Raw genomic sequence first — 27,427 nt, forward strand, 5'->3', positions numbered from 1 at the left:
TTCTCTTCATGAAGTTCCCAGTTAACGTCTGTCGCCTTCCTGCTCGTAAACACATTAAGCTTTGTCCATTTTCAGTGGGAGAGGATGGATTTAGTCGTTTATAGTAATCCGAATTGGCTGCCTTGCTGTGGATACGCTACCTGTGTGATGAGCAGATGAATTGTTTCACGGTCGGCAGGGCCTGGACGGGCTCGGGCCTGGCTCCGCACTCGGTGCGGCCGAAGGCGCTGTGAGCTCTAAGGACAGCCGGGCTCCTGGGGAGGCTTTTCTCCATGCGCCCATCACCGATCACAGCGCTCGCTCTCGGGAGCTGCAGCGGAGCCAACTCAGCGTAGCTCCGGAGGAAACTGCCGGGAAAAGGCATCCGGGTGACCCGCTGGGCCGAGGTGGCTCCCGGCTGGGGGGCTGGCGGCGGCAGCGTTGGGCGCGGCCTCCCGGCACGGGCCCGCGGCTCCGCGCTCCCGCCCGGCACCGGAGCGGCCCCGCGGGGCGGCGTAGCGGCTCGGCGGGTGCGGAGCCGCCGCGGTTCCCCCCGCGCTGAAGGGCAGGCGACAGCGACTCGCCATGGAGAAGGCAGCGGCCGCGGAGCTCCGTCAGGGCGCGCTGGCGCCGCTCACTGCCATCTGCCTGGGTGAGTGCGGCCCGGCCGCTCCCTGGCGGCGGGGCACGGCGGGCATCGGCCGTGGGGACCCCTCCTCCCCTGCGGGAAGTGACCGTGCATGGGGGGCGCGGGATGGGACGAGACTGCACCACACCGGGTCGTGCCGGCGGAGCCCCCTCCCGTCACCCCGCTTCCGAACGGGCCGAGGGCCGGCGCGGCCACGGCTCGCTCAGGCACCCGCTGGGGCTGCCGTGCCCGGCCGCTGCCCGGCGGTGTGGGGCCGCGCAGAGCGCTGCCGGATCCAGCGGAGCCCATCGCCTTGCCCTTGGCTCTGGAAGCGCTGCCACAACCTCGCATAGCCCAGGGGAAAAAAAAAAAAGTTCAGGAGGCATCAGCGGTTCTTCCGTGGGCTGTGAGCGTGTGCGGAGTGCCGTGCGGGCAGCGGCGCCGGGGCTCGGTTGCGGACTGCCCGGCGCTTCTCTTGAGTGGCAGCGGGAAGAAACATTTTCTCTCCCTCCCTGTCTCTACCCTATTCTGCTCAGTTCCCTCCCGTCTGCTTGAAGCCGTTGCTTTCCGCTCTGCTTCTCAGCAGGTGTTAATTTATGGCAACGTGATGAAGCGTATTACTGGTTTCCAGTCTGTCAGCCCGTTCAGTCAGGGTTTTGTTAGGCAGAAGCCTTGGCGCCTGGCTGTGACTGGAAGGAGCGAACGGCAGGCCCGGTGTGTAACAGGGGCACGTGGAGTTCGGAGCTGCTGGAGCTGACTGCTCCGCTCCTGCGCCCTGCCAGAGCATCCTGCGGAGCAGCTGAGCAGTGCTGGGGCTGCGCTGAGCCCTCCAGACACTCACTTGGTAAACTGTCACAGCTCCTTGATCCAGAGTGCTTTAACCCACAATAAAGTGGATTAGAGTTAATTTTTAATAATCCCAAGTGACAGTTACTGTTCGTTATGCAAACTATCAGAAAGGGATATCTTGTGGCCAGACTGCTTGTTTTTGTAAAAGCGCTTCCTTAACATCAGTGCTTACCTAGAAACATGTAGGAAGTTGAAATTTAGAGGTTGCTGTGGTTATTTCAAACATATCTATTTTAATTAGTATAAGTACAATGTAAAAAGCTAGCTAAACTACAAAACAGTTTGAACATCTAGGTCATACAACTCTTCTTTTTTGCAGAGTCTTAACAGGATTTCAGAGATGTGCACAGCATGAGGATAATGTCTGCTGCACTGCTTATTTAAAGTTAGAGAAAGATACATATTTTCCCTGTATCTCTGAATTTCTTCTTCGTTGGGTGGTGTTTTGGGTTTTTAAAATTTTGTTTAGGGTTTTGTTGTTTTTTTTTTTGTGGCCCAGTCACACCTTTGTTAAACCTGTTATTAGTTGTCGTAAATAGCATGGTTATTGTTTAAATGACTAATGAGATAATAAAAGCTTATGTAAACTTCAGAGCTGAAGTGAGAACAGTTCAGAGAGGGAAGTTTAGGTGTGGGTGATGTCAGGCTGAAAGTTTAGTAGATTTCTGCTTTCTATGACTTCTAGAATTTCACTGTCTGGCTCTTCTTTTCAGCTGGAATGTTTTATTCCTATTCCTTGCACAACTGACAGTAGTGGAAGTTGAGAAACATAAGAGGTGGGAAGCTTGTAAGGTATTTTGCTTCAGTGAGCCCATAAGAATTTAATGCTGCTACTTTAACTATTTTTGTGTTTTACTTCCTGCTTGTCTGTCCTTTCCTTTTATCCTTGTTTTTGGTTCTTGCTTCTTGCCATTCTCTCCTTGTTTTCCCATGTCCTGTGTGTGGGTGTTTGGTGTCTGTATCAATGTGCTGCCACTGACCATTGCTGTGTGACCTCATCTGTAAACTGCTGCTCCAAAGGCTGGATTTGGGTTTGTTTCAACTGTTCTTTTGTGAAGCCATTTTGTTTATCATTCTGGAGAAATTCTGGAGGACATAGAAAGTTATCGAATAAGAAGGAATCAGTGAAGCTGATGTCTCCTTCTGGCTGTGGGGAAAGCCTGTCATTTGGTTTGGAGGTGCCAAGATGTGAATTTCCCTTTTGATCCAAATAGCCACTTTCCAAGGTGAAAACCTCACCCTGAGAATTATTTAGCAATCCAAATGAATGGCACAGTAAGTTTCCTACATGGAGTTCAGGCCAACTGAACCACTTCAGGGATGTTTTTCTGGCTTTCCCATATCTGCTCAACAGTTAAGAAAAAGAGCGTCTAGGAAACTTTCTAATACTCTAGTCTCTTGCCTGTTTTTATTTTGACAAGACACAAGAAGATCAGTAGGGAATGGCTGTTCTTTCTTACTGGCCTCTGCTAGTTTTGAGAGTTGGGTGCTGGTTTAACAGTGCTCTTGTGGTTTGATTTGATGGTCTTGAGTGAGCAAAATGGGTATTGGAAACTGTAAGCTTATTGAGTTGCTTGGGAAAATACCTGGTTTGAGGCTTAGATTTTATTTTAAAGAGCTATTATTGCTGATTTCTTGGTATAAAAGGGTTTGAAAATGAGAGTGAAGAACTTGCAACTGCAACCAATAAAAGTTTTTTTTTCAGAGATAAATGAGTATTTTTGGGGGTTCTCTTTCTTAGATATCTGCCAGGTGTGGTGTGCAAGGCTGCCTATAACTGCATTTGTGGTAGTAAACGAGGGCTCTCTGTTTAACAGTCCTCAGTGATGTAGCTCTGAGTTGGCTAATTCCACTCTGTTGTGCCCCTTGTCTTCATCCTACTTATTTCCATTTAAAGGGCATTGGGGCCACTTCTAAGCTGCGTGAGGAAACCTCTGCTTCAGAGCTTGTTTCTCTTAGGGCTGTTGGGAATGTTCAGGTAGGAAACAAACAGAAAGATTACAATGGTAGGACAGACCCAGACTCTTCCATGCAATGGATCTTCAAACACTGCTTTCAGTTGTGCTGGTACTAGTTATGCAGAGTATATTCATGTACTTTCTTTGGAGCAAAACCAAGTATTTTACTTCTCATGAATATAAATTTGTGACATAATCATGGATTAATTTCATCTCAGTCTTTAGGACTGTATTACTATGGTTACAGAAATAGTGGCACTTTAATATTGCATGAGGAAATGTTGTGTTGCTGTTACTGCTGCGATCCAGTTTGTCACAAACGGATGTGCTGCTTTGCCAGAGCTAACAGGGCCGTGTTGTTTCCTGGTACAGGATAGTATTTTTGCTCCTAGCTACTCTTACTCACCTAACAGAGCAAACCAGCACTGTGAAAGAAGAAATAATTACATGGCACCTTGTTATTATCATATAACAAATGTTACAAATGTTAGCTAATTATGTAATAAAACCAGTGCTGTTAGGGTCCTTTGAGCATCATAATAATGCTTATTAACACAAGTCTGTGGCTCAGGTGTGTTTCTGCTCAAGCTGGAGCATTACATATGCTGCCATTTAGTTGCCCTCCTTGTTTCGTGTATTCCTAAAAGCTCAGTCCCAAGACTGCTTAGTAGGAGGGGGAAGTCACTGTCCTTGTCCCTGAGGTCTGTGATGAGTGACCCCAGGAGCAGTTTTCTCTCTGCTTTGCAGGGCCTGGCCTCAGCCTGAGGTCTGTAGCAGTCCTCCCAAAGGGAGAAAATTGAACTGTAGACAGCCAGATACAAGTCACGGAGGGACAGCTGTAGGCACCTGGGCTGCTGCAGTGTGGTGACTGAAAAACATGACTGGGCCTGAACTGGAAAGCTGAGGGATTGTTTTTTATTTCCACCCCTTTAGTACTTTTTGTACCTCTTGTGCTGGTTTAAGTTATTACAGAAGGTGATCTGGGCAAGGGTCATTGTTTTGGGATGTGTTTAGACAGTGTAGAAGACAATGGGGGCCCACGCTCTGAGCCATAAATAGTGTTAATTGTCAGCTGCTTCCTAAGTGACTGTTGGGAACAGGGACGGTTTCTCTTCCTCTCTTCTCCTATTGTTGATTTTTAAATGATGTTTTTAACTAAATTCTTGCCAAGAGATTACCTATTAAAAGATTTAGGACTTAACGTATGAAAAATAAAGCCGAAGTGAGTGCTTGGGCTGGGATGTTGTAAATTAAGTTTTTGGTAACATTTTAAACCTTTCTAATTTTTTTTAAGCATTTGTCATTTTATTAATAGGCTATCTTTGTAGATTACAGATTACTGTTGAAATGAGAACGGTCAGTAGGACACGCTGTAATTTTTAAAGAATGTGTGGGGAAACTAATAGGGAACTACACGTTAATGCTGACTTCTGGAGCAGCAATGACATAGGACAAATTTTCTTTGGCAATAACTACTCTTTCCAGATCACTTTAATGGTATACACTGTGAGAGGAGACTTGAGAAAGTGAAGAGTCTTTGGAACATAATTTGCAAGTCAGATATGTATTGCAAGTACTGCCTCATCCTGTTTTGATTGTATTAGTGGACCTTGTTGAAAACTTCATTGCTTTTGCTTAGTCAAGGCAATCATGTTAGCTTTAGCAGCTGATTTTCAAGGTGACATTTACCTGAGGGGGACAAACTTTGCTTTATTCAAATAAGTATTTAAGGATAATAATTGTGTTTTAGTATGATTGTTCTTCTGTGTTCCACAATTAAAATTAATCCATGTAAGATAATTTAAAATAGATTGGCAGTTGTTTCTTTTGATAGTGTGTTTCAGAAATACTAAACATCCACTGTGTATTGACTTGTTTTAGCTCCAGTGAAGGATAATAGTTGATTACATGACCTGCCTGTGCAGATAAGCAAAGTTCTGGTTGGGAAACGGCAATGCATTTGTGCTACCACCCCAGCAAACACCTAGGAATGGTTAACTATTGACTGCCGCCCTGTACTGCTAGAATTTGTCTGAACATTGTTTTTCTGTCTTTACACAGTGAATCTCCTCCTGACTGGGAAAATAGAAAGTGCTGTTACCTCATTAGGTAAGACATACTTTTCTTACCTGTGTTTACTCTTAATTTGAGCTGTTACTGTTTCTTCCTCATGCAGAGAGATGTTGTAATGAAAGAGTGACCTTTTAAATGACATTTGTTTAAGACAGACTAACAATGACATCTTAGGAAGTTTAGGACTTTTAAGTCTTCCTGGGTTTTGTCATGGTGTCCTGAAGGGCGAGGGATTGCTGTCCTGGTGTCCCCAGGGGCGAGGGATTGCTGTTCCGCTGTCCCCAAGGCCGGGGTGGCTGTCCCCAGGGGCGAGGGATTGCTGTCCCGCTGTCCCCAAGGCCGGGGTGGCTGTCCCTGTGCTGGGGCTGGAGCCGTGTGTGCCCGGCAGGGACAGGGCCAAGGTGCTGTGCAGAGGCTGCGCCGCTGCTCCGGTCACTCGTGGCCCTGTCCCGCTCTGAGTGCTTTGGACATCACCCTCTGTCACACGCTGCTGTCACTGGCTGTTTTCTCCTCTGGTTGCTGTTCAATTGTCAATTGTTCCAGTAACAGTCAATTGTTATCTCAACCCCAGTCTGCATTTCGGCTCTCTCACCTGAGGGTTGTGGGACGGGAGTGGCTGCATGGGGCTTATTTTCCATTTGAGCTTAAACCACAACAGGATTACAGACTGCATCATTGTCATTGTGATAGATGAAAATTGTAAGCTTGAGGCTAAGGTTGTAGTGCTGGGTATGTTTAGAGGAAAATTCTGTGTTTAGGAAGTGTGCCTGGGAGAACCAAGTCAGGGAGAGTGGCTCATTCCTGAAGAAGCTAAAACAAGAATATTAAAAATGTCTCATGAATGTCAGTGTGGAAATTCAACCAGAATCACAGCACTTAGTGTAATTTCCTTCTCTCTAGCAGTGACTTACTGACATTATGGGAATATTGCATTCAGGGTCCTCTTAGTGACAAGGACCCTCTTGTGACTGTCAATCCACCGTCATGCGTGTAGATGTACTTTATTCCCAGAGAGGCTGCAACTTATATTAAAACAGAAAACAGCAAATAAGAGAGATGGGAGGAAAGTATGTTGGAAAACAGAAAAATAATTCTAGGACAGAACATCAAATAATGTGGGAGCTTGAGTGTTCAAGTCAAAGTTGGGGGTTGAGAGAAGGTTTAAATCAGGAGAAGGTAGTAATTTTATGATTAGGTAACCTGCCTAAATTAAGCTTAGAGGAAGTGTGGCTAAACCGTGCAGGACATGCTGTTTGCAGCACAGTATTTTCCATTCTTTCAGTGGAAAAAGTACAGAGTCATTTATGTCCTCGTATGTTCTGCCTGGATGGTTCTTCAGCTTTTGATGGAGTTTGGCATCTGTTTGGTGTATGATGCATGAGTTTACAGAGTGTAAATTAAGTAATTACACAGTTGTTTACTTATACTGGTGATACTGCCCCAGCCTGAAATATGTAGAGCTTCTTCCAGTTGGCTGTGCTGCTTTTTAACACTTCTTTTCACTAGAAATGGAGTTGTAACATCTGGCTTTTATTCTGCAAGTATGCTGAAAACCTCAGAGTATTGTAGCCTTCATATTTTCTTGTCTTCATACAATTTGAGAGTAACCTTGTCTCCTGTTGGTGTAACTGGAGTTTGAGGTGAAAATGATCAACAAAGGTCATTGCAACAGAGGGATCCATCCGTGTGCAGCTTCTCTTACCTGTGCCCACACAAAGCTAGGTGGGCCTGTTGATCGAGCAGCGTGAGCTCAGGTTTTGGCACATCTGTGACTTCTTGGACTGTCCCTTCAATGGCTCTGATCAAGAGCAGAAGCCAGCTGGAGACTGGGCAAAGCCAAGGGGAGCCTGAAGTCTTCTTTTTCCACAGGCATAAGGGATCCGCATTAAACCATGTGTGCAAGCTCTCCTTGAAGGAGCGTTGTGAGAACTTGGGGAGAGTTTCCTGACTCTGAGAGAGCTACTTGAGGAAATGTGTATTGCCAGGCATTTGGGGTTGAGAGGAGCTTCCTTGTGGCAAGTGCAAAACATCTGTTATCCTGGAGCAGATGGTAGGGATGTGTTCCTTGTGACTGGGACAGGCCCTGGTGCAGAAGAATGTGAAGCTACAGGATTTATTTTTGTCTGGGATTGTCTGAAAATGTATTCCAGCACAGCATAGTACCCTCAGTGCTGTCCTTTGGTGAAGCTTAATGTATATTTTATTACAGTTACTCTTGCAAAAATAAAAGTAATATTATTAATGTAAAGGTTTTGGAAATGTCATTGCACGTATTTGTGGCATATTTAGCTGGCAGAGGGAATCTACTGCTGTTTACAGTAGAAGAAATCAATTTGATCATTACAGAAAGCCTCATTAAGATTTATGCCCTCTTGACAGAAACTCTCTGAACTCAGATCTCTTCTGGCATTTGTTTAAAGTTTGGGGTTTTCTTTGTTTGGTGTTTTTTTTTGGTAGTTGTTGTTTAGTTTGTTTTTGTTTTAAACTGTGGAAGATTTATTATTGTCTGTCTTTATAATTTATATTGTCTTTAAAAGCACCACCTCAGTAAGATTTTTGGTGGGTTGGTTGTCCAAACCAGGAATCGGTAATTTTATGTTTCTTCAGTAACGCTAAATGTGGGAAAGTTTGGAGTTTTTAGTGAATTGGGATTTCACTTTTCTTCTAGGTTTGTGCAGAAAGGCTTGTGGAAAGACACTGAATTGTTGAAAAAGTGTTATCATTGCTATTCTTTTGTGTTGTCACTGATGATAACGTCTTCAGAATCCAGGACTGTGCCTTTCTATTTAGGAACTTCCCTTTCCTTTAGATGTTTTGGCAGTTTGAACAGGCTTTTGTTTATTTTCCTTAAGGAATCAGTGTGAAGCCCTAAGTACTTATTAACACAATACTTAGGCATGTGTGTGATTTTGCAGACTTCATGGCCAGGAGCTGAGGAGAGAATTGGGACCATTTTATTAATATTGAAGCCCCAGCAGTATAAAATTCTGCCCTTGTGTGGTTTTACCATTTTGTTGTCAGCACTGAAGGCTGTGTTTAGTAAAAGTATTTCTTTCAAAATTTATGTGTGTGAAAAAAGAGCTGCTGAAAGCTGTGCTGGGGTGTTTCACCTTTTCTTCCTTGCAGCAGTCAGTGCACAAGGAGTGAAGGGGCAGGCAACTGCTTTAGGGAGGAGGTCGATTGATGTTTGCAAAGCCTGTAGTAAGGCTACTAGTAGTAATAAGGAAGAAAAAGATTGGGAAAAAAGGCATCAAAAACATGAGGCAATTAAGTGAGGTTGGGGTAAACACTGCAGTAGTTTTGGAAGGGGTGTATGTGTGTGTGTGTGTGTGTCCCCGGTGTGCTTTTGCAGGTTTAGGGGACCCTGGACATACAGTTAAAACAGTGTAATTAAATTTTGACAGTGCTGTCTTGGTGTCATTCCTAACGATAATGTACTCCATAATCGTCGGTGCCCAAAAATCGTTCCTCTGTCTCTGAGGTTCCCCGGCCCGGAGTGGTGCGTGTCTGTGAGTGCTGTGTGTGTGTCGGTGAGTGCTGTGTGCGGGTGTGTGTGTCGGTGAGTGCTGTGTGCGGGTGTGTGTGTCGGTGAGTGCTGTGTGCGGGTGTGTGTGTGTCGGTGAGTGCTGTGTGCGGGTGTGTGTGTGTCTGTGAGTGCTGTGTGCGGGTTTGCTTTGGCGCGTGTTGTTCAAAAGCTGTCCCCGAGCAGCCTCTCTGTGCCTCGTGGGGTCGGGCTCGGAGATAACGGGGACAGGGGAAGCAGCAGCGATGCCGTTTATAGCCGCAGGCTCGGTGTCTTCTCTGGCCGTTCGAGGGGAAGCAGCAGCGAAAGCCATTTCCAGCCCCAGTGTCGGTCTGTGCTCTCCCCGCGGTTTCGGGCGCTGGGGACGCCGCGCCGGGAGAAAAGGGCGCTGCAGCCCGCTCCGGCTCCAGCCGCTCCCAGCCGAGAGGATCCGGCCCTGCCGCCCTCTCCTGACTGCCCCTGCCTCTAACAAGACAAGCGCCCTCCGTGAGCTTGCAGCCCCTGAATCCAGAGAACTTCAGTCAGGGCTCCAGCCGTCAGGAGATAAGCCAAGTGGAGAGATAGAAGAACGGAGCGGGGGCAGTGGAGAAAATACTGACACCATTTCCTCCTTTGTCCCGTGATCCGCATGCTCGAAATCCAGGGCACCACCTTGGGCCTGTGCCTGGCAATTTTTGTTTGAGGTCTCTTTTTGTTTTGGGGGGTCCACGGGGTTGAGCAGTTTTGTATTTCAGTCGTTACTTGCTGTTGTTTCTTGTCGTCCTTGGATTAGGAACGGTGAGGAGCAACGGCATTGACTTTAAAACTCAGGAGGCATGACGTGAAACTTTATTAGGAACTTAAGATATTTATGGGCAGGATCGTTCACCCAGAACCTCATTGGTTCTCAAACACCCCTCACACAGTTGGTTTAATTAGGAACAACACCTTCTTGTCCATAAACATCACATAAACATTCCACATGTTCACAGACACCAAGTGCACACACTTGAGATAAGAATTGTTTTAATTCTTTTCTTTGAGCTTCCCACAACTTCTCCATGATGATGCCTGGGAAAGTTATCTGTGTCTCTCTCTCTCTCTGACTAAACTGTCTCATCCACAGTTTCTGACTTGCTATTCTGCTTTTTAGTAAAAAAAAGGGGTTATTTTATCACTTAATCTATTTATATTCATTACTTACCCCATAGGGAGATAGCTAGACCCAAAAGCTTCTCCTTTAAATTGTCTTAAACCAAAACAGATATTAATTCAGATTTGTGGTCCATTCAAATCAGGACCCTTTGCTAAGCAATTGTCCTTTTGATTTTGAGTAGGACAAGTCTGAAAAGCTTGATATGTGTCAGAGGGGATAAGGCCATGGTAAAGCATTGGCAACAATAGCCATTGTCAGATGAACTGCCAGAAATGGCATATAGTGTCAGTGCAGCACTTTCCTCGCTGTGTCCTTAGATTTGCACAGCTACAGTTCTTCTGTTGAAAGGAAGAATCTGTTTCAACAAAAGTGTTTTTTGTCACTTGTTTTTTTTCTTGCCTCACATTTGTATCAGATGTGCAGTGTTAGTAAGAAAAAGCATTTCTCTCTGAAGACCTGAACTGTGATGTTACAGTGGATCCTCTACATTAGGAAACTATGTTATTCCAAAAGAAAAATATGTAGTGATATTACATCAAAAGAGCTGGGATACTTAAGTAACTATTGCTCAGAGTCCTTGTAATTACTTCCTAAAACTGAGAAACAAGTATTTGGGAGAATAATAGCTCCCGTACACGGATGGATGTATGAATGGAAGTGCTCAGGCAGAGCCATCAGCCGGTCGGTGGGACTCCCTTAGAATGGAGACTAAATAAGTTTTGTGTAATCTTAACTCTGTTTTATTGCAAGTACTATGAATAAGGGATATTAATCCAGGACATAATATGGTACAAGGGCAGCAGAAATATTTGCACAGGTGTTACTGGAAGCCTCGTAACAAGTGCTGTCTGCTTGTATTTGTTCTCTCACTTTGTGGATTCTGTTTCCTTCCCATTTTGAAATGTTACTAAGCTGGCAGTTAGGAAATGCAGCCTTTCCAGCTCCTTTATATGTTTGCTAGCTCTTGGTCCTCTTCTGCTATGGTGATATGTTGATGCAGCAACAAGTATGTGGAGGAGCACAATTATAGACCTAAAGAAACTGAGAACTGGAGTTGAAAAGTCCTGTCTATCTTACATTTGCTTTTATGTTTCTGTAATTGCAACTGCATCTCAGCATTTGCCAGCCTGTGGCATGGAGCTGTTCTGGTTTTAGAAATGTGATAACAAAAATGTTCTTGTTTTTGTATCTTCATTACTGCAAAATATTTGTTTGGAAATAGATGCTTTCATGTATTTATGTATTCTGTATGTTTTTGTGGCCTTTGAAACTAGTAGGAATTATATACGTGTATTTCAGTGGAATGCTCTACCTGGAGAGTAAAAATAATAGCATTTTTATGTTTTGCCTCAGGTAAGTTACTCACCTGATGCTTTTTGTATTCCTGTGGCTCTCACTTCAAAAGTGCTTACTGTGAACAAACAGAATAGTGCCAGGCCTAGGTTTCCTGGAGGGGACGTGCTGCAGCCCAGCCCCACCAGGAGCTCTGCAGGCAGCCCGGCCGCCTGACTCGACTGCAGCCAGGTAGCTTTGCTGGAATCCTTCTTTCCTTCATCCCTCCAGTGCAGCTAAATCTGATCCCAGCTGGGAATTGAAAGTGGTGTATTTGTGTGGCTGGATTTCAAGCAAGCAATACTGCAAATCTCTCATTTATAATGCAGTGTATTTGGATGTGGATGTGTATGGTGACAAGGTATAGGCAACTTTTTTTATTCCTTGCTGTATTTTTCAGCTACAAGAGTGTAAGCTTCTGTCAAAAACTGAAATATTCAGCTGCAGTCCACAAGTCATGCTCTAGATAGTAATTTGTTTTAAAAATAGTTTAAATAATATTTTTGGAGAATGTTCAGAATAGCTGTTGCATTGCAGAGAATTTTCCCTCTTGTAATCTGCTTGAAGTATGTTTTCTTATCAGAACAGCTTTTCAGCTTGTTCTCAGAACATTTAATTTTCATTTTTGAATTGCTTAATTACAAATTATAATTATTTGATATAGCCTGCTGTTTTCCATAGGAAGAACTAAATGTGCTTTGAAAATGCTGAGCTTTATTTGGCCTTGTTTGCTCCTTTCCTGTCTTGAAATTTTTTCCCATCTATGTGGGTTCAGAAGGAATTTAGAGTACTTGAGTAATGTTCAGTGAAAACATTTAACATTGGACTGCAGTTTACTTTTTTGTGGGAGGGGTGGGGGTGTGGTGGGTGGTATTATTTTTTTAACCCTTACAAACTCTTCATGTGGTTAAGAGAATAAACAGCATGTCCAGAAACATGTCACAGCAAAATGAGCTACTAGCTGCTTTACAGTTAATACAGATCTTCTTCACTTGCTGGGTGACCTACCTAGGCTTTGGGAAGCTAAGGAGGTAAGGAGGATTTCTGTATTGCATCCTCTTGCAGTAATATTGATTGTAGCCTGTGGTAGATTCATACAAGATTATGGATTGGTCCTGCATTGCAATGCAGGTTGTGCCTACCTACACTTGGTGTGAGTGTCTTAATTAAAAAACAGGGTAGGGGAGAGAGCAGTGAAAGGATAAAACTGTTGACTCTCCTATGTCTGCAGTCTCCAGAAACTGATGAAAGCTCTTGAAACTAATGTGAATTGTTGATTAGGCAAAGCATTAACAATATTATTTTTCTCCCCTTATTGACAGCTGCTTGCAGTGGAGAATTGGAACAGCACACGGAGAGACGGGGAGTCATCTACAGTCCTTCTTGGCCATCCAACTATCCTCCAGCCATAAACTGCAGCTGGTACATCCAAGGAGATCATGGAGATATGATAACAATTAGGTATGGTTGGATATTTGTGGAGGTAGAGGACTGCTTTGCTGAAACAAAACAAAATGTGAGTTTACCTGATACATCAATGAGAGGCTGTCTTCAGAGCCGCTGGCTGATCAAAGAGAGCTGAAATTGGTTACACTGGAACATGATTCCAGGTTGGGCACCTCTCTCTATCTCAAAATGCTTCACTGTGGCTTGTTTCTGTAGGCTACTTCTGACATCTGTGATTACACAAGTCACTTGTGGTCTTTTATGTATTTATCTTCACAGTGCCTGTGTGAGATTTCATATACCCCTGACATTTGAGGGAGTGGGAAACAGCAATATATTTACTCACATTATATTCCCTTCATTGCTAATAAATAGGGGTAGGTGGAGGCTATAAAATCTGCAACAGCTTCAATGGGCATGTAAAATTCTTAGAGAAAAAATAGCATTTTCACTAGTATCTTAAAATGGTGCCATGTTTAATAGACAGTTGAAGATAATTATTGCTTATTGTTCCTTGTTTACCAAAAGACACATGCTTTTCTGCTTAATATTTATTTCCAACAAATGAAATAATAGTTAGCATTTGTGGTACAATTTCAGCTCAATTCTAGAAAAATGCTGTTCAATAAAGACTGAAATGTACTGCAAATGGTTTGGTAAGAATGTTTAGGGTATAATATGAGCATACTGTGGATGTGCCTAATTTCTCTGGGCTAGTGGTAGGATTCTTCATGAGACAAGAATTTCTTACTTAAAAATTAAAACCTAGGAAAAGTTGTTTTTTTTTGGGGGGGGGAGTTTAGTACTGTTACGTTTGACACCATCTGCTCATTCTTTGCTCAGCTGCTTAAAAGGGCTGCAAAATCTCTTCAAGTGCAGATGCTCAGAAACTGAAAACAAATCTGCCACAGATGGAATAATAGGAAGGCTCCACCATCCGTAGTTCAAAATAGGAACTACTCACCAAAAGTAATGAAGTAAATACCTGCCAGCATTTGAAATTCATAAATAGAAATATGCTTTTAAACCCCGTTACATTACATTGGATGTGGGGAATTCATTTCAAAGCAGAGATTGTTGGAAACTGAGAAAGCATACGGATAAGACACAGGACTTGACTCTGGAGAATAATGCTGCAGTTTAGGCTATGAAAATGTCTCAGAGCTCCAGTTAGAATTAGGACTCTGTTCTGCAAGTGTGAGTGTAACAGAAGCTAGAGAAACAAAGGGACGTGAGGTGTGGCAATAATGTGTGTACAGTTTAGATACATGCACAACAGTATGACTTGAAAGATTTCTGAATGGGTTTGTTTTCTCTCACTGAATGCTCAGCCGTATCCTGCCCTCCTCTGCACATGCAAACAATAGAAACTGTGTGTTTACATCCCAGGGATTAGTGTTGTGGTGTTATGTTTGTGACTGTAAATGTGCTTGGAATGACTCACTCCAGTGTATGAGTTACAGCAGCTGAGGATTTCTTTACAAGGCTGTTGCCCTTGCAATGGCAAGGATGTAAAAGAAGGAGCTGACTTGCCTAGGCTAGGGGGTTTTCTGCTTTCCAGTTGGATAGGCTTCTTATTCTAACAAGGGCATAAGAGTAGCCTTTTAGATTTTCCTAGGAAAATCAAACACAGTTCTTGTGCTAACATCTGCATTTTGAAAGGTTTCAAAAAAGCCCATCTCCTTTGTGTTGTGTTACACAGCATGCACTTCCTTTGATCTTGAATTCTTGTTGACAACAAGGCAGCAGTGTTATGTAAGAGATATATATATATATAATGAGATACAGCAGGAGTCATTAAGGGATAAAATCGCAATTGAAAGTATTTTTTATTTCTAAACTGTTTGCACTTGGTGGTTATTTTTTACAAACCTTTTTTCAGCAGCTTTCAGTAGAGCAGTGGTCAGATCTACATGTGTATGTAGGATGCTGGCTTCTGTGGCCATGCCCTTTAGAAGCTATGTCTTAATGTCTGTCTTTCATGTGTATATTGATTTTCTTCATATCTTCACATTTCCGTGGTTATTGTTTTGCTTTATAGTTTACTTTTTAGAAATCCTTGTGGGAGCTCTCCCATGAACAGAAAGTATATGTTCTTTGTTTTTATACCTATGTTCTTTGTGCTTATATGTATATGCATATTTCAATGCTTTCTTTCAAATTCATGTGTCTGATGGAATGGTTCTATTGAGACCTGTGAACAAGCCTGTAGCCACTGTTTTCCAGGACTATATTGTCTCTTTAAATTCAGCTGATCAGTTGCTAGTTATTGTTTTGGAAACTACTTGATTTTTCCACCCATTTTCTCTATTTTTATGCTTCTTTTCACAGAGAATTATATAAATCAATGTAAGATGATATAAAGATGTCATATGCAGTAACTGCCTTTGTACCATCATTTACAGGCTTTATAGGTTTATGTTTCCTCATATCAAGAAAAAGATGAAAAAAAATTTGTTTAGCAGTCACTGTTACTTGATGGTTGTAATTAACCCTGGTGTGGGAGGAGTATAAATTTATTCTTTTATTACTGGAATTTAGGGGGCTGCAAGTAAAATGTTCTCCGTGTTCAGAATTCAAGACAAGAGTATTGAAAAACGATCTACTTAGTGACCCACTCAAGCTGTCTCTTATTAATTGAGGTGAGGGGATCACCTTCATTGGCTTTCACTTCAGTGATTCATAACACTGGCTTTGAAAAAAGAAACTGTCAGATACCATTTGAGTTTCAATTTCTGCATAAAATTGAGGTCTCTTCATATATTCTTGCTGGTCTGTAATTGTGTGAAGAGTTAAAGGGACTGCTTCACAGTCTATTTACCAAACTCTCAGCGTTTCAGAACTTGACATTATTTGGAGGAAACCTCACAATAGCCATTTGAAGAAATAGCCCCTGCTAGAAATAGCCCCTGCTAGGGAGTGAGGTCTCTTGTCTGAGGTTATGCAGTTAGCTGCTGCTTGGGGGCTGGGAGTGGAATAGAGCTTCCCTGACTTCAGGTCCTTGTGCTTCCGTGGTTAAGCTGAAGGTTTTAATGAGCCAATTAAGTCATCAGTTGTTCACAGTCTACACTTTCTGTGAGAAGTTGGCAAATAGAAGTAACTTTTCTTGCTTAATTGGTCGGTTGGTTTTATTTTGGGACTGTGCTTTACTGACCTATCTATGACATTTATTCTCCAATTTTAAAATTAGTTTAGAGGGCCAAATTGGACATTTACTTTTTTATTTATTTGCTAATTGCTTTCATTCAGATTTTGCATCCCATGTTTGTCCTTTCCCAGTTACTAAGAAAGCTTTCTTTTTCTTTAATCTGTAGTCCCTCGTGCCTAAATTACTGAAAGGGTTGTAGAGAATTCCCTACATTATTTATAGAAGTACTTTTTTTTTCCCCTAGCTGCTACTGTTCCTTTCAGTGCAGATGGCAAAAAACTAAACTCTCCTAAGCATTAGTTTTGCAGGAAGCGCATTCTTCTCATATATATAGATTATTAATGTGTGTTTATGGTAGTCTGGTTTGATGAAGTACTTTCCAGCAATGTAAAAATAGATAATAGGAAGATACCATTGTAGGCTGTTACTTCATGTGAGTACATAGGCAAAAACTGATCTATATGACTAATATTGTAATTTCCTGTATACTCCTGGAGGTCTGCTCACTGTTGGAGGTAAACTCTTTTTTAGCATCATGCCACTGGAAAAAGAATCAGATTAGTTTACTGATTTCTGCAGAATTCAGTGAAAACAAGACTTAGTGCTGCATTTCTCTGTTCATATTGAGTTGTTCTGATCCTCAAATTCTGAATACTTTCAATGTTTAATTGGTTACTGTTGTACTTCTCTATAAAAATGTGGAAGAGACATTCCAAGAGCAAAAAAAAGCATCTTTCAGGAGAAACAAAACCTGAAAAATTTGGTCCAATAATTTTGGTCTTGTACACCAGTCTCCTTCTACATTCCTGTATTGTTTTGGAGATCCACAGAACAGCCTAAGGCCAGGCCATTTTAAAGGATGTTCTGTGATGGGTGTTGTATTTTGTTTATGTTCTAGTTCTGGTGCTGGAAATACCAATGTTTTACTGCTTTTCCTCTCCCTGCCCTGTGAACTAGGGCTGTGTGCTCTGCTTGTGGAGAGGAAACAAAACCTGGAGGAAAGCCAGGTTCTCCTTCCCTTTATCACCAAGTGCCAAGATGCCAAGGCAGGGGAGCATTGCTCTGGAAGTGAAACTCTTGGGTGGAGGGGGGTGTCTGGTGCAGGGGGTAAGGCTGTAATTGAGCAAGGGCTGGAGTTTAACCCTGCTGTGCCCTGCAGCTTGCATGGTAGGATGGACCCCTTGGTCCCTGTTCCAGTCCTGCAGAACTGTCAGAACCTTTGCTGGAGAGGATTAGTGACTGAGCAGAACTGTCTTTTGCTTTTCCTCTCAAATCCTGTGCTTCCCTGCCCCAGGTGTTTAAAAATACTGTGGTACTGGCTGGTGCTGCATGAGAAATGGATGATGTTACATGTGAGTACTTTCTGTTTCAGTATGGCTCCTGCTTCTTGTTTTAGTCACAAAAAATGTAGTTTTTTGATACGAAAGGTCTGAGACTTCCCTCAAGATCAGTAGCTACAGACTTCAGTACTTTTCCAAAGACTGTACAGTGGCTGTGTATTCCTACAAGCAGTACAAGCACAAGTCTTTGTCCTGTATTTCCACTGTATACCAATACTCATTCAACCCTTTTGATAGAAAAATTTGCATTCCAGTTTGAGAAAGCTCAGCTGAATAAATAAATGTTTTGTGGGTGGCAGGATTAAGTTATTCTTCAGAGGACTATAACAGAGCAGCTCTAGATCTAATTAGAGATGATGAAAGAAGTAAAGCTGTAGAGGCTAGTGCAGTATTCAGGAGTCTTGGCTAAAATAAATCATTTGGCTACTTAATGTCAGAGTAGAATGGCAGAAACCTCTAACACAAAATCTTGTCACAAATGCATTATGAAGTGAAGCCAAATTTTGTATACTTAAAAGTGCAAACATACGTATTCATATTGTTTTCATATTTCTTTAGAAGGTAGTGTTAATTGTGGTGTGTATAATGCTTTTGGTCTTGTAAAATCACCATCAATGTAAATGAGGAAAAAATTGCTTCTAGTAGGGCCAATATAACTTAAAAGGGTGCTGAAATAGAGCGATGATGTCTTAATCAAAGGAAAGTTTGTTGAAAATACATCTGTTGATTAGTTTGCATAAGGGAGAACATAATTGCTTTGACTTTGCTGTGTCTCTTAGCAGAAGAAATTTTATAACTGCTGTGGTATCTATTACACATAAAACTTCACATTAGATCTAGAACATACACAGAGAAATTGTGTTTGAAACTTCTAGGCACTTGGGATTAGGATGTTTGTTTCTGTAAAAGAGTTTGTTCTTGTGAATATTCTGTATTTCCCTTTTTGAATAGCAAGGCATTTTTTTCAGTAGGATGTGTGTCTCTGAGAGGCATGGTGTTCTTAGGGAAGCTACTAAACACAGTGTTTCCTTGCAAGTCTGTTCTGCCTCATCACCCTCGTACTCTGTGGCTGAAATTTGGATTTGTTAGTGAAGAAATTTGGGATTCTGTTCTGAATCTGTCTGAGATCGACAGGTGACACTAAGGAAAATCATTTGTCCTCTGTATGCCTGGGCTTCTGCATTGGAACCTGAAACTAAAGGTTGTTCCTTTCCCACAACCAAAAAAAGCTGTTTATTAGCAATGTACAATACTAGACTTACAAGGTGCAAGTAAAAGATATTGGTTGTACATGAATGCAGGCTCTTGAGAGGTATTGCTGTCAACTGCAAAGGTGTTTGTAAACAAGGTATGTGCCTGTGGCTGACTTTTCTGTACTCTTCCTTTGTATGAATCTTGAAAGTGTTAAATATTTTTCTTTTTTTTTTTTTCTAGAAAGAAATGCTTTTTAAAGTAAGTTATAGACAGGTTATTGTATAGGCAAATTCTCCCCTTGGGTTGTGCAGTCTGTGTTGTGTAACCATGCTGTGGCTGAATTATTTACTTGATAGACAAAAGTGGCTCTTTTCAGCAGAGCAAGGAAAATGAGTGGCTGCGGGACCCAGCTGGAGTGCTGGGAGCTGGGTAAGATAGGAGAACAATTTGTTTGCATCCCTAAGGTTCATCATGGTACATCTGAAATAACTACAAAACTAAAGCACCAGAAGATGTAGTAAATGAAGTTGTTTGTAACATACAAAAAGGAATTTTTTAGTCATTCCCTCCACCCTTTCCAGTTTTGAGTTTCCATTTCTTGATTTAGTGACTGTTTCCTTTTCTTAGAATCTTCTGTTGTTGGGCAGATGGGTATTTCTAACACTTACTCAAAAAGTTTTCATTAAAAATTTCCTATGAGCAATCCTCCAAGTAGATGATAGAAACCCTACATGATGTGTGGGGCCAAAATGAGTTACAGAGGGCAAAACTGATGTGGTAGCTCAGTAATGCTCTCACATCTCATGTAACAAACAAACTTCGTGAGTAACTAAAGCTTCCCTGATGCTTTGGATAATTCCTTTTCATGATGCAGTGGCTGTTCACTTCTTGGTCATTAAGAACGTTTTATGCTGAACACCTGTAACAGAAATACTCTGGTTTATCTTTGAATGCCTGAGTACTTAAATCTTTTTCTTTTGGCTGCACAGTCATCTAAAACTTCCTTGCAAAATACGCTGGTTTCAGAAGCTTGATGAGATTACTTTGTAGCAAAGAACTAAGTGCTGTGGGAATAGTTCTTCACAGCTGGGAAGACACACAGGTTGCTGGGAGAAAGGGAAGAGGAAGGACAGAGGAAGGACATCGCTGGGTGGAATGTCCTTGCACACGTGTTGTTTGTCATCTCTTAATTTCCATTTTAACGTATCATTTTCAGTGTTCTCTTACTTCTCATGCTCTTACTGATAACATTTTTTTTTGACAGTTATTAAGCAAATGTGTTTGGCAGGACCTAGAGGTGTGGGTAGGCTGAGTCTCCTGCCTAAATGAATTAGCTAGTTTACATGGTTGCTGTTCTTTCCCTTTCAGCTTCAAAGGTCAAGATCTGGCAGGCATTGACAGCCTTTTGTAAATACACATTGATATCAGAAAATTACCTTTCCACTTATCTTTTTCAAAGAATTTGTCGTTGATGTTTGTGAAAAATCCTTTAGAGCAGGAGACCTGTGTTTTGCAACTGCTTTTCTGCCTTTCTGAAAATTCTGTCTAGATATTTGCATGGAGTATGCACAACTTCTGCCAAGTTAATTTGGTGTAGCTGAGTTACATAAAAAAGGACCAAAATTAAGTTCTAAGTGTTCTGAACAGTGTGCCCTTTCCTAATGAGTATGCTTTTCTGTGCAGTCTGCAACCTGCTATTGTCATTGCAGATTGCTGAACAGAAATGCAGTCTGTTTCATCAGAGAACAAATACCACATATGGTTCCTGAGCCACAGGTTAGGGATTATTATCCAGTTGTGTTCAGTGTTCTGCAAACAGTCAGGGCTCCTCTTTGCACCAGATAAGCTGCTATTGAATAATCACTTGGCTTGTGTCAGCAGAAGGGCAAGAAATTTGACTCTGTTATAGTCTTGTTTGCTCTGCATTTTCACTTCCAGAAAGGGAATACTTGAATATTTGAATTAAAAGATAATGGTGTTAGATTTTAGGTTCCATTTCCACCCCTATTTTCTTCTTGGTCTCTCCTTCTCATTCATGGCTTGAAGAGTGGATTTGTATCTCGTATTTAGCCCTTTAGGATTCTTTGTACTGCTTTCTGTTGTTCTTTTTCCAAGACAATGGTCAATCCTGTCACCCCTAGTTTCATAGCTTTTTTACTGTTGGAAATGACTGCTGAAATTAATATATTTTCTGTGTAATGTATTCTGGAATTTTGCTTTTCCTCATACCTGTATTTTAGGAAGCAGTTTTGTTTAAGAACTGGGTAAAAGAGGACTCATTCTTTCAGCTTTTGGGGCTACTCTGGTATGATGTTTATACTTGTGAGATGGGTGCTTTTCCAAATTAGGGGATGTGCTTTGTTCCTGTGTACTCAGGGTGGTATATAGAAGGTAGATGTTTCATTATCTTTGAATGTGATACCTTTATGTTAGCACTGCTTGATGCAGAAACTCAGCCATTGGAGTTTGTTCTTTCTCTGTTAGGTTTTGTTCCAGATACATGTCCTCTTTCTAACTTGTGCTTTCTTTTGTTCTCAACAGTTTTAAGAACTTTGATTTGGAAGACTCTCAAAAGTGTGCAGTAGACTGGTTGATGATTGGCCCGTCTTCCAAGAGGGAGGAGTACAAAGTGTGTGGATCTTCCATACCTCCATCTTTCATCTCTGCAAGGGACCATGTGTGGATCTTTTTTCACTCAGATGCATCAAGCTCAGGACAGGCTCAGGGATTTCGCCTTTCTTATATTAGAGGTAAAATCTTGGGGGTTTGTTGGCTTCACTTCATACTCTCTCTGGCAAAACTTGGAAGACAGGAGTACTTTTTTTTGACAAGTGTCTTGGGTCATTGATGACTGTAAAGTATTGGTGTGGTAACACTGATATTATTTGCATGTGGCTTTTTAACTGTATTGCTGAAGTGTACTGGCCTGACTAATTGGCTTCTGACATGCATGGTAGTAGGTGTTGAAAAGTGATATCAGATAGTTCCAAAAGCTTTGATACTGATTTCTTTTTTCTCCTTGTCCTCTTTCACAGGAAAGATAGGTCAGTCTGTGTGCCAGTCAGATGAATTCCACTGTGCAAATGGGAAGTGTATTCCCAGTACCTGGAAGTGTAATGCCATGGATGAGTGTGGTGATAACTCAGATGAGAAGAATTGCACTATCCCTCCAACAGACCCTCCCTCCAGCATCTGTCCCTCAGGAATGTTTCAGTGTAGCACAGGGCACTCCACCAAATGCTTGCTGAACGAGCTCAGATGTAATTCAGTTAAAGACTGTGGTGACGGTTCTGATGAAGATAATTGTCCTGATCTTTCCTGTGGCAAAAGGCTGGGGAATTTCTATGGATCCTTTGCTTCCCCAGACCTGTTCCGTGCTGACCACAGCAGGTCTGACCTGCGTTGCACGTGGTATGTGGACACGCAGGACAATCGGCACGTTCTGTTGCAGCTGGATTTGCAGTTAGGCTACAATGACTATGTAAAGGTGTACGATGGCATTGGAGAGAGAGGTGATAAATTAATGCAGACGTTTTCACACCACAACAACAGGCACTCTGTGAGTGTGGAGTCATCCAAGGGCCAGCTCACTGTCTCGTACCATGCCCGCTCCAAGAGCACTGGCCATGGATTCAATGCAACATATCAGGTGAAAGGCTACTGCCTTCCTTGGGAACACCCTTGTGGAAGTGATGAGGAGTGTTTCACAGATAAGCAGCACTGTGATGGCTGGTGGCATTGTCCAAATGGCAAGGATGAGGAGAACTGTCCTGCTTGCCAGAAGAATGAATACCCATGTGAAGGAAACAGTGGGCTTTGTTACTCAATACTTGACCGCTGTAATAACCAGAAGAACTGTCCAGATGGCTCAGATGAAAAAAACTGCTTTACTTGCCAGCCAGGAAATTTCCATTGCGGGACAAATCTGTGCATCTTTGAGACTTGGCGCTGTGATGGCCAAGAAGACTGCCAGGATGGAAGTGATGAACGTAACTGCCTGGTGATTGTTCCCAGGAAGGTCATCACAGCTGCTCTGATTGGGAGTCTCGTGTGTGGCTTGCTGCTAGTGATAGCACTGGGTTGTGCATTTAAATTATATTCTCTGAGGACCAGGGAGTACAGGTGAGTGTCTTGCTTTGTTGATGTGTTCATAGCTGTGGTGGTTTTTTCCGTTGCGTTAAAAGGAAAAGAGAGTTGATTCTTAAACAGAGAATTTTTAAAATACTGTGAAATCAAATCCAAGGACATGATGACAGCTAAATAGTCATTGCATTAGGCTTAGAGAAGATTTCTGTGAGTAGTGAGTGGAAATAGCAGCTCTTCTGTGGTCTGTGAGAAGTACGTGGTTATTGTGCAGTATGGCAGAATCTGTAACCTAATCTGCCTTTTCCTTCTCATCCCCTTGCAACAAACCCCTTGCCCCTTCCAAAAACTGAATGCTGAACTGCTACAGTGAAGTCTTCACTGAATCTGAATTGAACAACCCTTCATCCCTCCCCAAATACTCCAGTTCTCAGTTCTCTTAAAGTGATGTCCTGCTGTGGTGGTGCCTATTCTCAGTGGGAGTTGTCCATGGTATAAGCAGTTCCCCTTTCCTCTGATTCTGTATGCCTCATTCTAGGTGTACTGTGTGTGTGTTTCTTTGCCTATGAAAAGTGGGGTTCTGCCTTGTAGGAGTTGTAAGGGACTTTCTGGGTCCCATCTCACCATGTGCACCAGCTCTGTGCTGTGCTGCTGGCACTGTGTTTGAAACAGTGTGCTTTACGTTCTCTCCTGATCGAATCTGCATGATTAAGGACCTGCAAAAGAGCTGCTGTGCTAAGGTGGGAACTTCAGTGCCTCTGTTCTGGCAGGACTGGCAAACCTCTCTGCAACTGCAAGCTGCCCCTGTTGTGTGATTGTTTCCAGTTCTTAATGTCTTTTCCAAAAATAACTTTGGGCCTGTTGCTGTTACTGGCACAACAGTTACTGGCTGGTTGAAAAAACTTCAGTTTGTACAGTGTCCAACCTGAGACTGCACTAGAGAGTTTGCTGGTTTGATTCATTTGTGGTTATACCCTGTACTCTTAGTCTTTTTGTTTATTTTTGCACCCTGATAAGATTTCCATGGAGCTTAGTGAAAGCTCTGTGGCTTTACTCCTAGCAGAAGCCCTTTGGCAGTGCTTTTATACACTGGTGTCAGGGAGGCAGGACAAGCTGTTACTTCTGTTCCATGTTTTCTCTCTGGTTCTGTTCCCAGAGCATTTGAGACTCAGATGACGCGGCTGGAGGCAGAGTTTGTGCGGCGGGAAGCTCCACCTTCCTATGGACAGCTGATTGCACAAGGACTCATCCCCCCGGTGGAAGACTTCCCCGTGTACAATGCATCACAAGTATGCAGACACGTGCCAATAAATATTTCAGCAGCCAAACTGCTATAAATTAGATACAATCAATCTGGAACTGTGTTTCAGTGGTTGTGCTAATTATACGGAAGTAATATAAAAATGTGTATGTGTTACATGGAGCTGAAGATCCGTAGTTGCTACTGTGGGTAGTTTTAAAATTAAATACATTTATTTAAAATTAAATACATTAATTAATACATTATTTAAAATTAAATACATTCAATCATTGTTGGGGAACAGCAGTGACATAAGCACTTTTGCTGTATGTCAAGACAGAATGAATAGAGACAGAAAGAAAGGTCACAAAGTAGACAGAAGAAAAAGGCTTTTCAAGCTGAAACTGTAAATACACCTGAAATTGTAAGAAAATAAAGTCTCTATAAGGATTTTTGGAAAATTCTTAATTTTCCAAAATGATTGTTTTTCATTTACAGATAAATTATACTGGAAAGCCACTAAGTCATTCTATTTCATTGCTAAGTACTCAGAAAACTCCTTTATGGTGTCAGAAGTATCCATCTGAGATACAATTCCTAATGTGATAAAGCGCTTGTAGTTTGTTACTCCAGTGGAAAATTAACTTCCTGGACAGACAAGCAGAGCTGAAACTCAAAAAGGAAACACTGTAAGGGACAGAAGTTGTGGCTGCCCTTCACTGGCAGTGTTCAAGGCCAGGTTGGATGGGGCATTGACCACCCTGGTCTAGTGGGAGGTGTTCACAGCAGGGAATTTGCAGTTAGATGATCTTTAATGTCCCTTGCAAGCCAAACCATTCTATGAACCTATGAGAGTCTTCTGGTACAGGCAGAGCTGTCTTTGGTTATAGTATGTAGGGAATGATTGGCATCTGACTGCATTGATTCAGAAGGCTGAACAATTGCTTTGTTAAACTATATTGTATTACATTAATACTATATTATATTAAAGAGATACTATACTACAAAGAATACTAAAGAAAAACCTGTGACTGTCTCAAGACAGCCAGAACACAGCTTCAAGTGATTGGTTACTTAATATAAACAACCATCACCAGAATCCAATTACCAAATCCCTTCAGGTAAACGATCTTCCTAACACATTGCACATGTGCAAAAACAACAGGAGCAGCAAGTAGAGATAAGAATTGTTTTCTATTCTTCTCTCCAAGCTTCTCCAGGAAAAAACTTGTGAGAGAAAATGATCTCTCTCTCTGTTGAGAGAATGTAAAACCACGTTTGGTGTTCTCAAATAGTTTGTTAGATAATACACATTTAAGAAGCAAGCACAGGGATGGGCTCTAAGTATCGTGGCAAAGTGGAGATATTAATGGGGAGAACGGGGTTTAGAAGTCTTTTGAGTAAGTGTGAAATGCTGGTTTGCTCCCTGTGTGTTGCAGGCGTCAGTGCTGCAGAACATCCGCACAGCCATGCGGAGGCAGATGCGGCGCCACTCGTCCCGGCGCAGCTCGTCGCGGCGGCGCTTGGGCAGGCTCTGGAGCAGACTCTTCCACAGACCTCGGGTGAGAGGACAGATCCCCCTGCTGACACCTGCCCGCACCTCACAGACCACTCTGGGTGATGGGATCATCAGCAGTGCTGATGGGGCTGTTGGGAGTCCCCCACCTTCCCCAGAAGGACCTAGTTCAGAGGCAAATGGCCAAGCCAGGGGCCCACAAGAAGCTGGATGTAGCAGCTTGCAGCCAGAGACTGAACTTACAGAGCCATCGCCTTCCAACGTCTTCCAGCCAAATACTTGCACAGCAGCACGTGCAGAGCCTGAGGCTGGACACACCAATAAATCTTTAAGTGCTGACTCTGACAGAGAGCTTAAGCAGTCCAGTAAAGCAGATACAGGAAAGGCTTTCAGAGATCCTTCATCTGAAAGTGTTACAGAAACGATCCATGGAGGGTCAGTATCCAGGAGGACTGTCCCAGAGGACAGTAGTTTAAGTGGAAGTCATCCACTTAGTGAAGATCCATGTAGATTACCCTTAAAAAAATGGGAGTCTGGTTATCCAGACAGCCCTGTGAATGTTCATATCCAAGTGAATGGACAAAACCAATGTTGCCCTAACTCATACCAGGAGGAGCCTTTGGGTGTTCATGCAGCTTGTTGCCATTCTGTGGAAGTGCCAATGTTACAGTCGTCTACTTCCCTCTCTGAAAACAATACCAGTGATGATGAATCTTTACTTGTTTGCTAATAAAAATTTTTGTTTTGTCCATGTAAATTTTGTAGCTTCATTGTTTTTGTGGCAGTGCACTTCAATGATAGGTGGTATGTCTGTGCTCCCAACTTTCTCACTAAAAATGAGTGTGCTTTAATGCCACAGTGAGCGCAGTACAAGGCTAAATGGGACATGTTTATGTCACTGTTGCTATTCCTGAAATTGCAGTGGGGCAGAAGTAGGCCAGTATGTGATGTTAGTGGATAGGAGAACAGGAATGTGTCACTGCAGTTTGGAGGAATCTCCATCCTCTGGTATTTCTTTTGTACTTTTACTCGCTCTGCATTCAGTGTTTCTTTGCCTTTCAGTGGTCTTACTGGACTAGAGAACTCTATTGGAACCTGGGGCAGACACCAGTCATTGCAACTCTGAGTACTAAGCTACAAATAACATTATCTTTTTAGGCATAATAATTTAATTAAAATTTAATAAACATGCTTAGGAGGAATTAAAATCCCTTATAGCTTCCTCTTTTATAGAAACTGCTCACTTCTTTTGCTCCCTTCAGAAATGTTTTGATGGCCATATGTACCTTAAAGCATCCACTAAATCCAAATTTTCTGTGTGGAATACCCAGAATGAAACCAGCTGTATTAGCTACTAAAGCTTTGTAAGGAGAGTGTTCAGTATAAGTGGAGTGCACTGAGTCTTAGTTGCAGCAATATTTATTTTTTGCATTGTCATGTGTTGCATTTTCTTCATGATGATGTTGTGAGTGTTGCAGAATTGTTTCCTTCTTCTCTACCCTTTGTCCTCTCTTGTGTTTCCAGGGACTCTTTGAGTGGTACCACTTTGAGTGCCTGAAGCACACTGAGGCTTTACAGCATTTGGGGCTGCACTGGGAAGCACTGAGCACTTGGTCAGGATCAGACTGCTGGTTTATTTTGAAATAAAATCTGTCTCACAACTTTGCTTGTAAATCTGCTGCCTAAGTGCAGACATATAAGCCAGTGGTTTTATTTATCTTTTATTTTTAGAGAATGTTATTTTGCTTTTTTGCTTTTGTTCTTTGAAGAACTGAAATACATCAGTGCCATTTTTAAAGCTGACACTGTGTAGATTGTACACACTTAAATGTAAACTGGTGCCTTTTTGTTTTTTAGAGTGTAATTAAAAGTAAGCAAGTGATTTACCTGTAAGAAGGTGGCACTGCTTAACAAGGAGTCCCTGCAGAATGACAGAACTCTGCTGTGTGATGGCTTGGTCCTGCTGTGGTGGCTGGGGTGGTG

The 27,427-nt window shown here is 42.3% G+C and overlaps 1 protein-coding gene across 1 annotated transcript; it reads left to right on the forward strand.

Annotated features, from left to right (window-relative positions):
* The first annotated feature begins 483 nt into the window (after nucleotides 1–483).
* Nucleotides 484–26,201, forward strand: LRP3 (LDL receptor related protein 3). Its single transcript, XM_041396234.1, has 7 exons — nucleotides 484–631; nucleotides 5,476–5,523; nucleotides 12,800–12,938; nucleotides 21,147–21,355; nucleotides 21,641–22,727; nucleotides 23,845–23,977; nucleotides 25,368–26,201. The coding sequence occupies exons 1-7, from the start codon at nucleotides 565–567 to the stop codon at nucleotides 26,172–26,174; spliced, it is 2,490 nt and encodes an 829-aa protein (XP_041252168.1). The 5' UTR covers nucleotides 484–564; the 3' UTR covers nucleotides 26,175–26,201.
* Nucleotides 26,202–27,427: the final 1,226 nt, after the last annotated feature.

The sequence above is a fragment of the Onychostruthus taczanowskii genome, unplaced genomic scaffold (assembly GCF_017590055.1).
Source record: "Onychostruthus taczanowskii isolate IOZ18803 unplaced genomic scaffold, ASM1759005v1 scaffold127, whole genome shotgun sequence".
Lineage (NCBI taxonomy): Eukaryota > Metazoa > Chordata > Aves > Passeriformes > Passeridae > Onychostruthus > Onychostruthus taczanowskii.

Coding starts and splice junctions, on each gene's coding strand:
- LRP3 (XM_041396234.1), top strand. CDS start 565: ATGGAGAAGGCAGCGGCCGCGGAGCTCCGTCAGGGCGCGCTGGCGCCG. Junction 632..5,475: donor GCTCACTGCCATCTGCCTGG/GTGAGTGCGGCC, acceptor GTCTTTACACAG/TGAATCTCCTCCTGACTGGG. Junction 21,356..21,640: donor TCGCCTTTCTTATATTAGAG/GTAAAATCTTGG, acceptor CCTCTTTCACAG/GAAAGATAGGTCAGTCTGTG.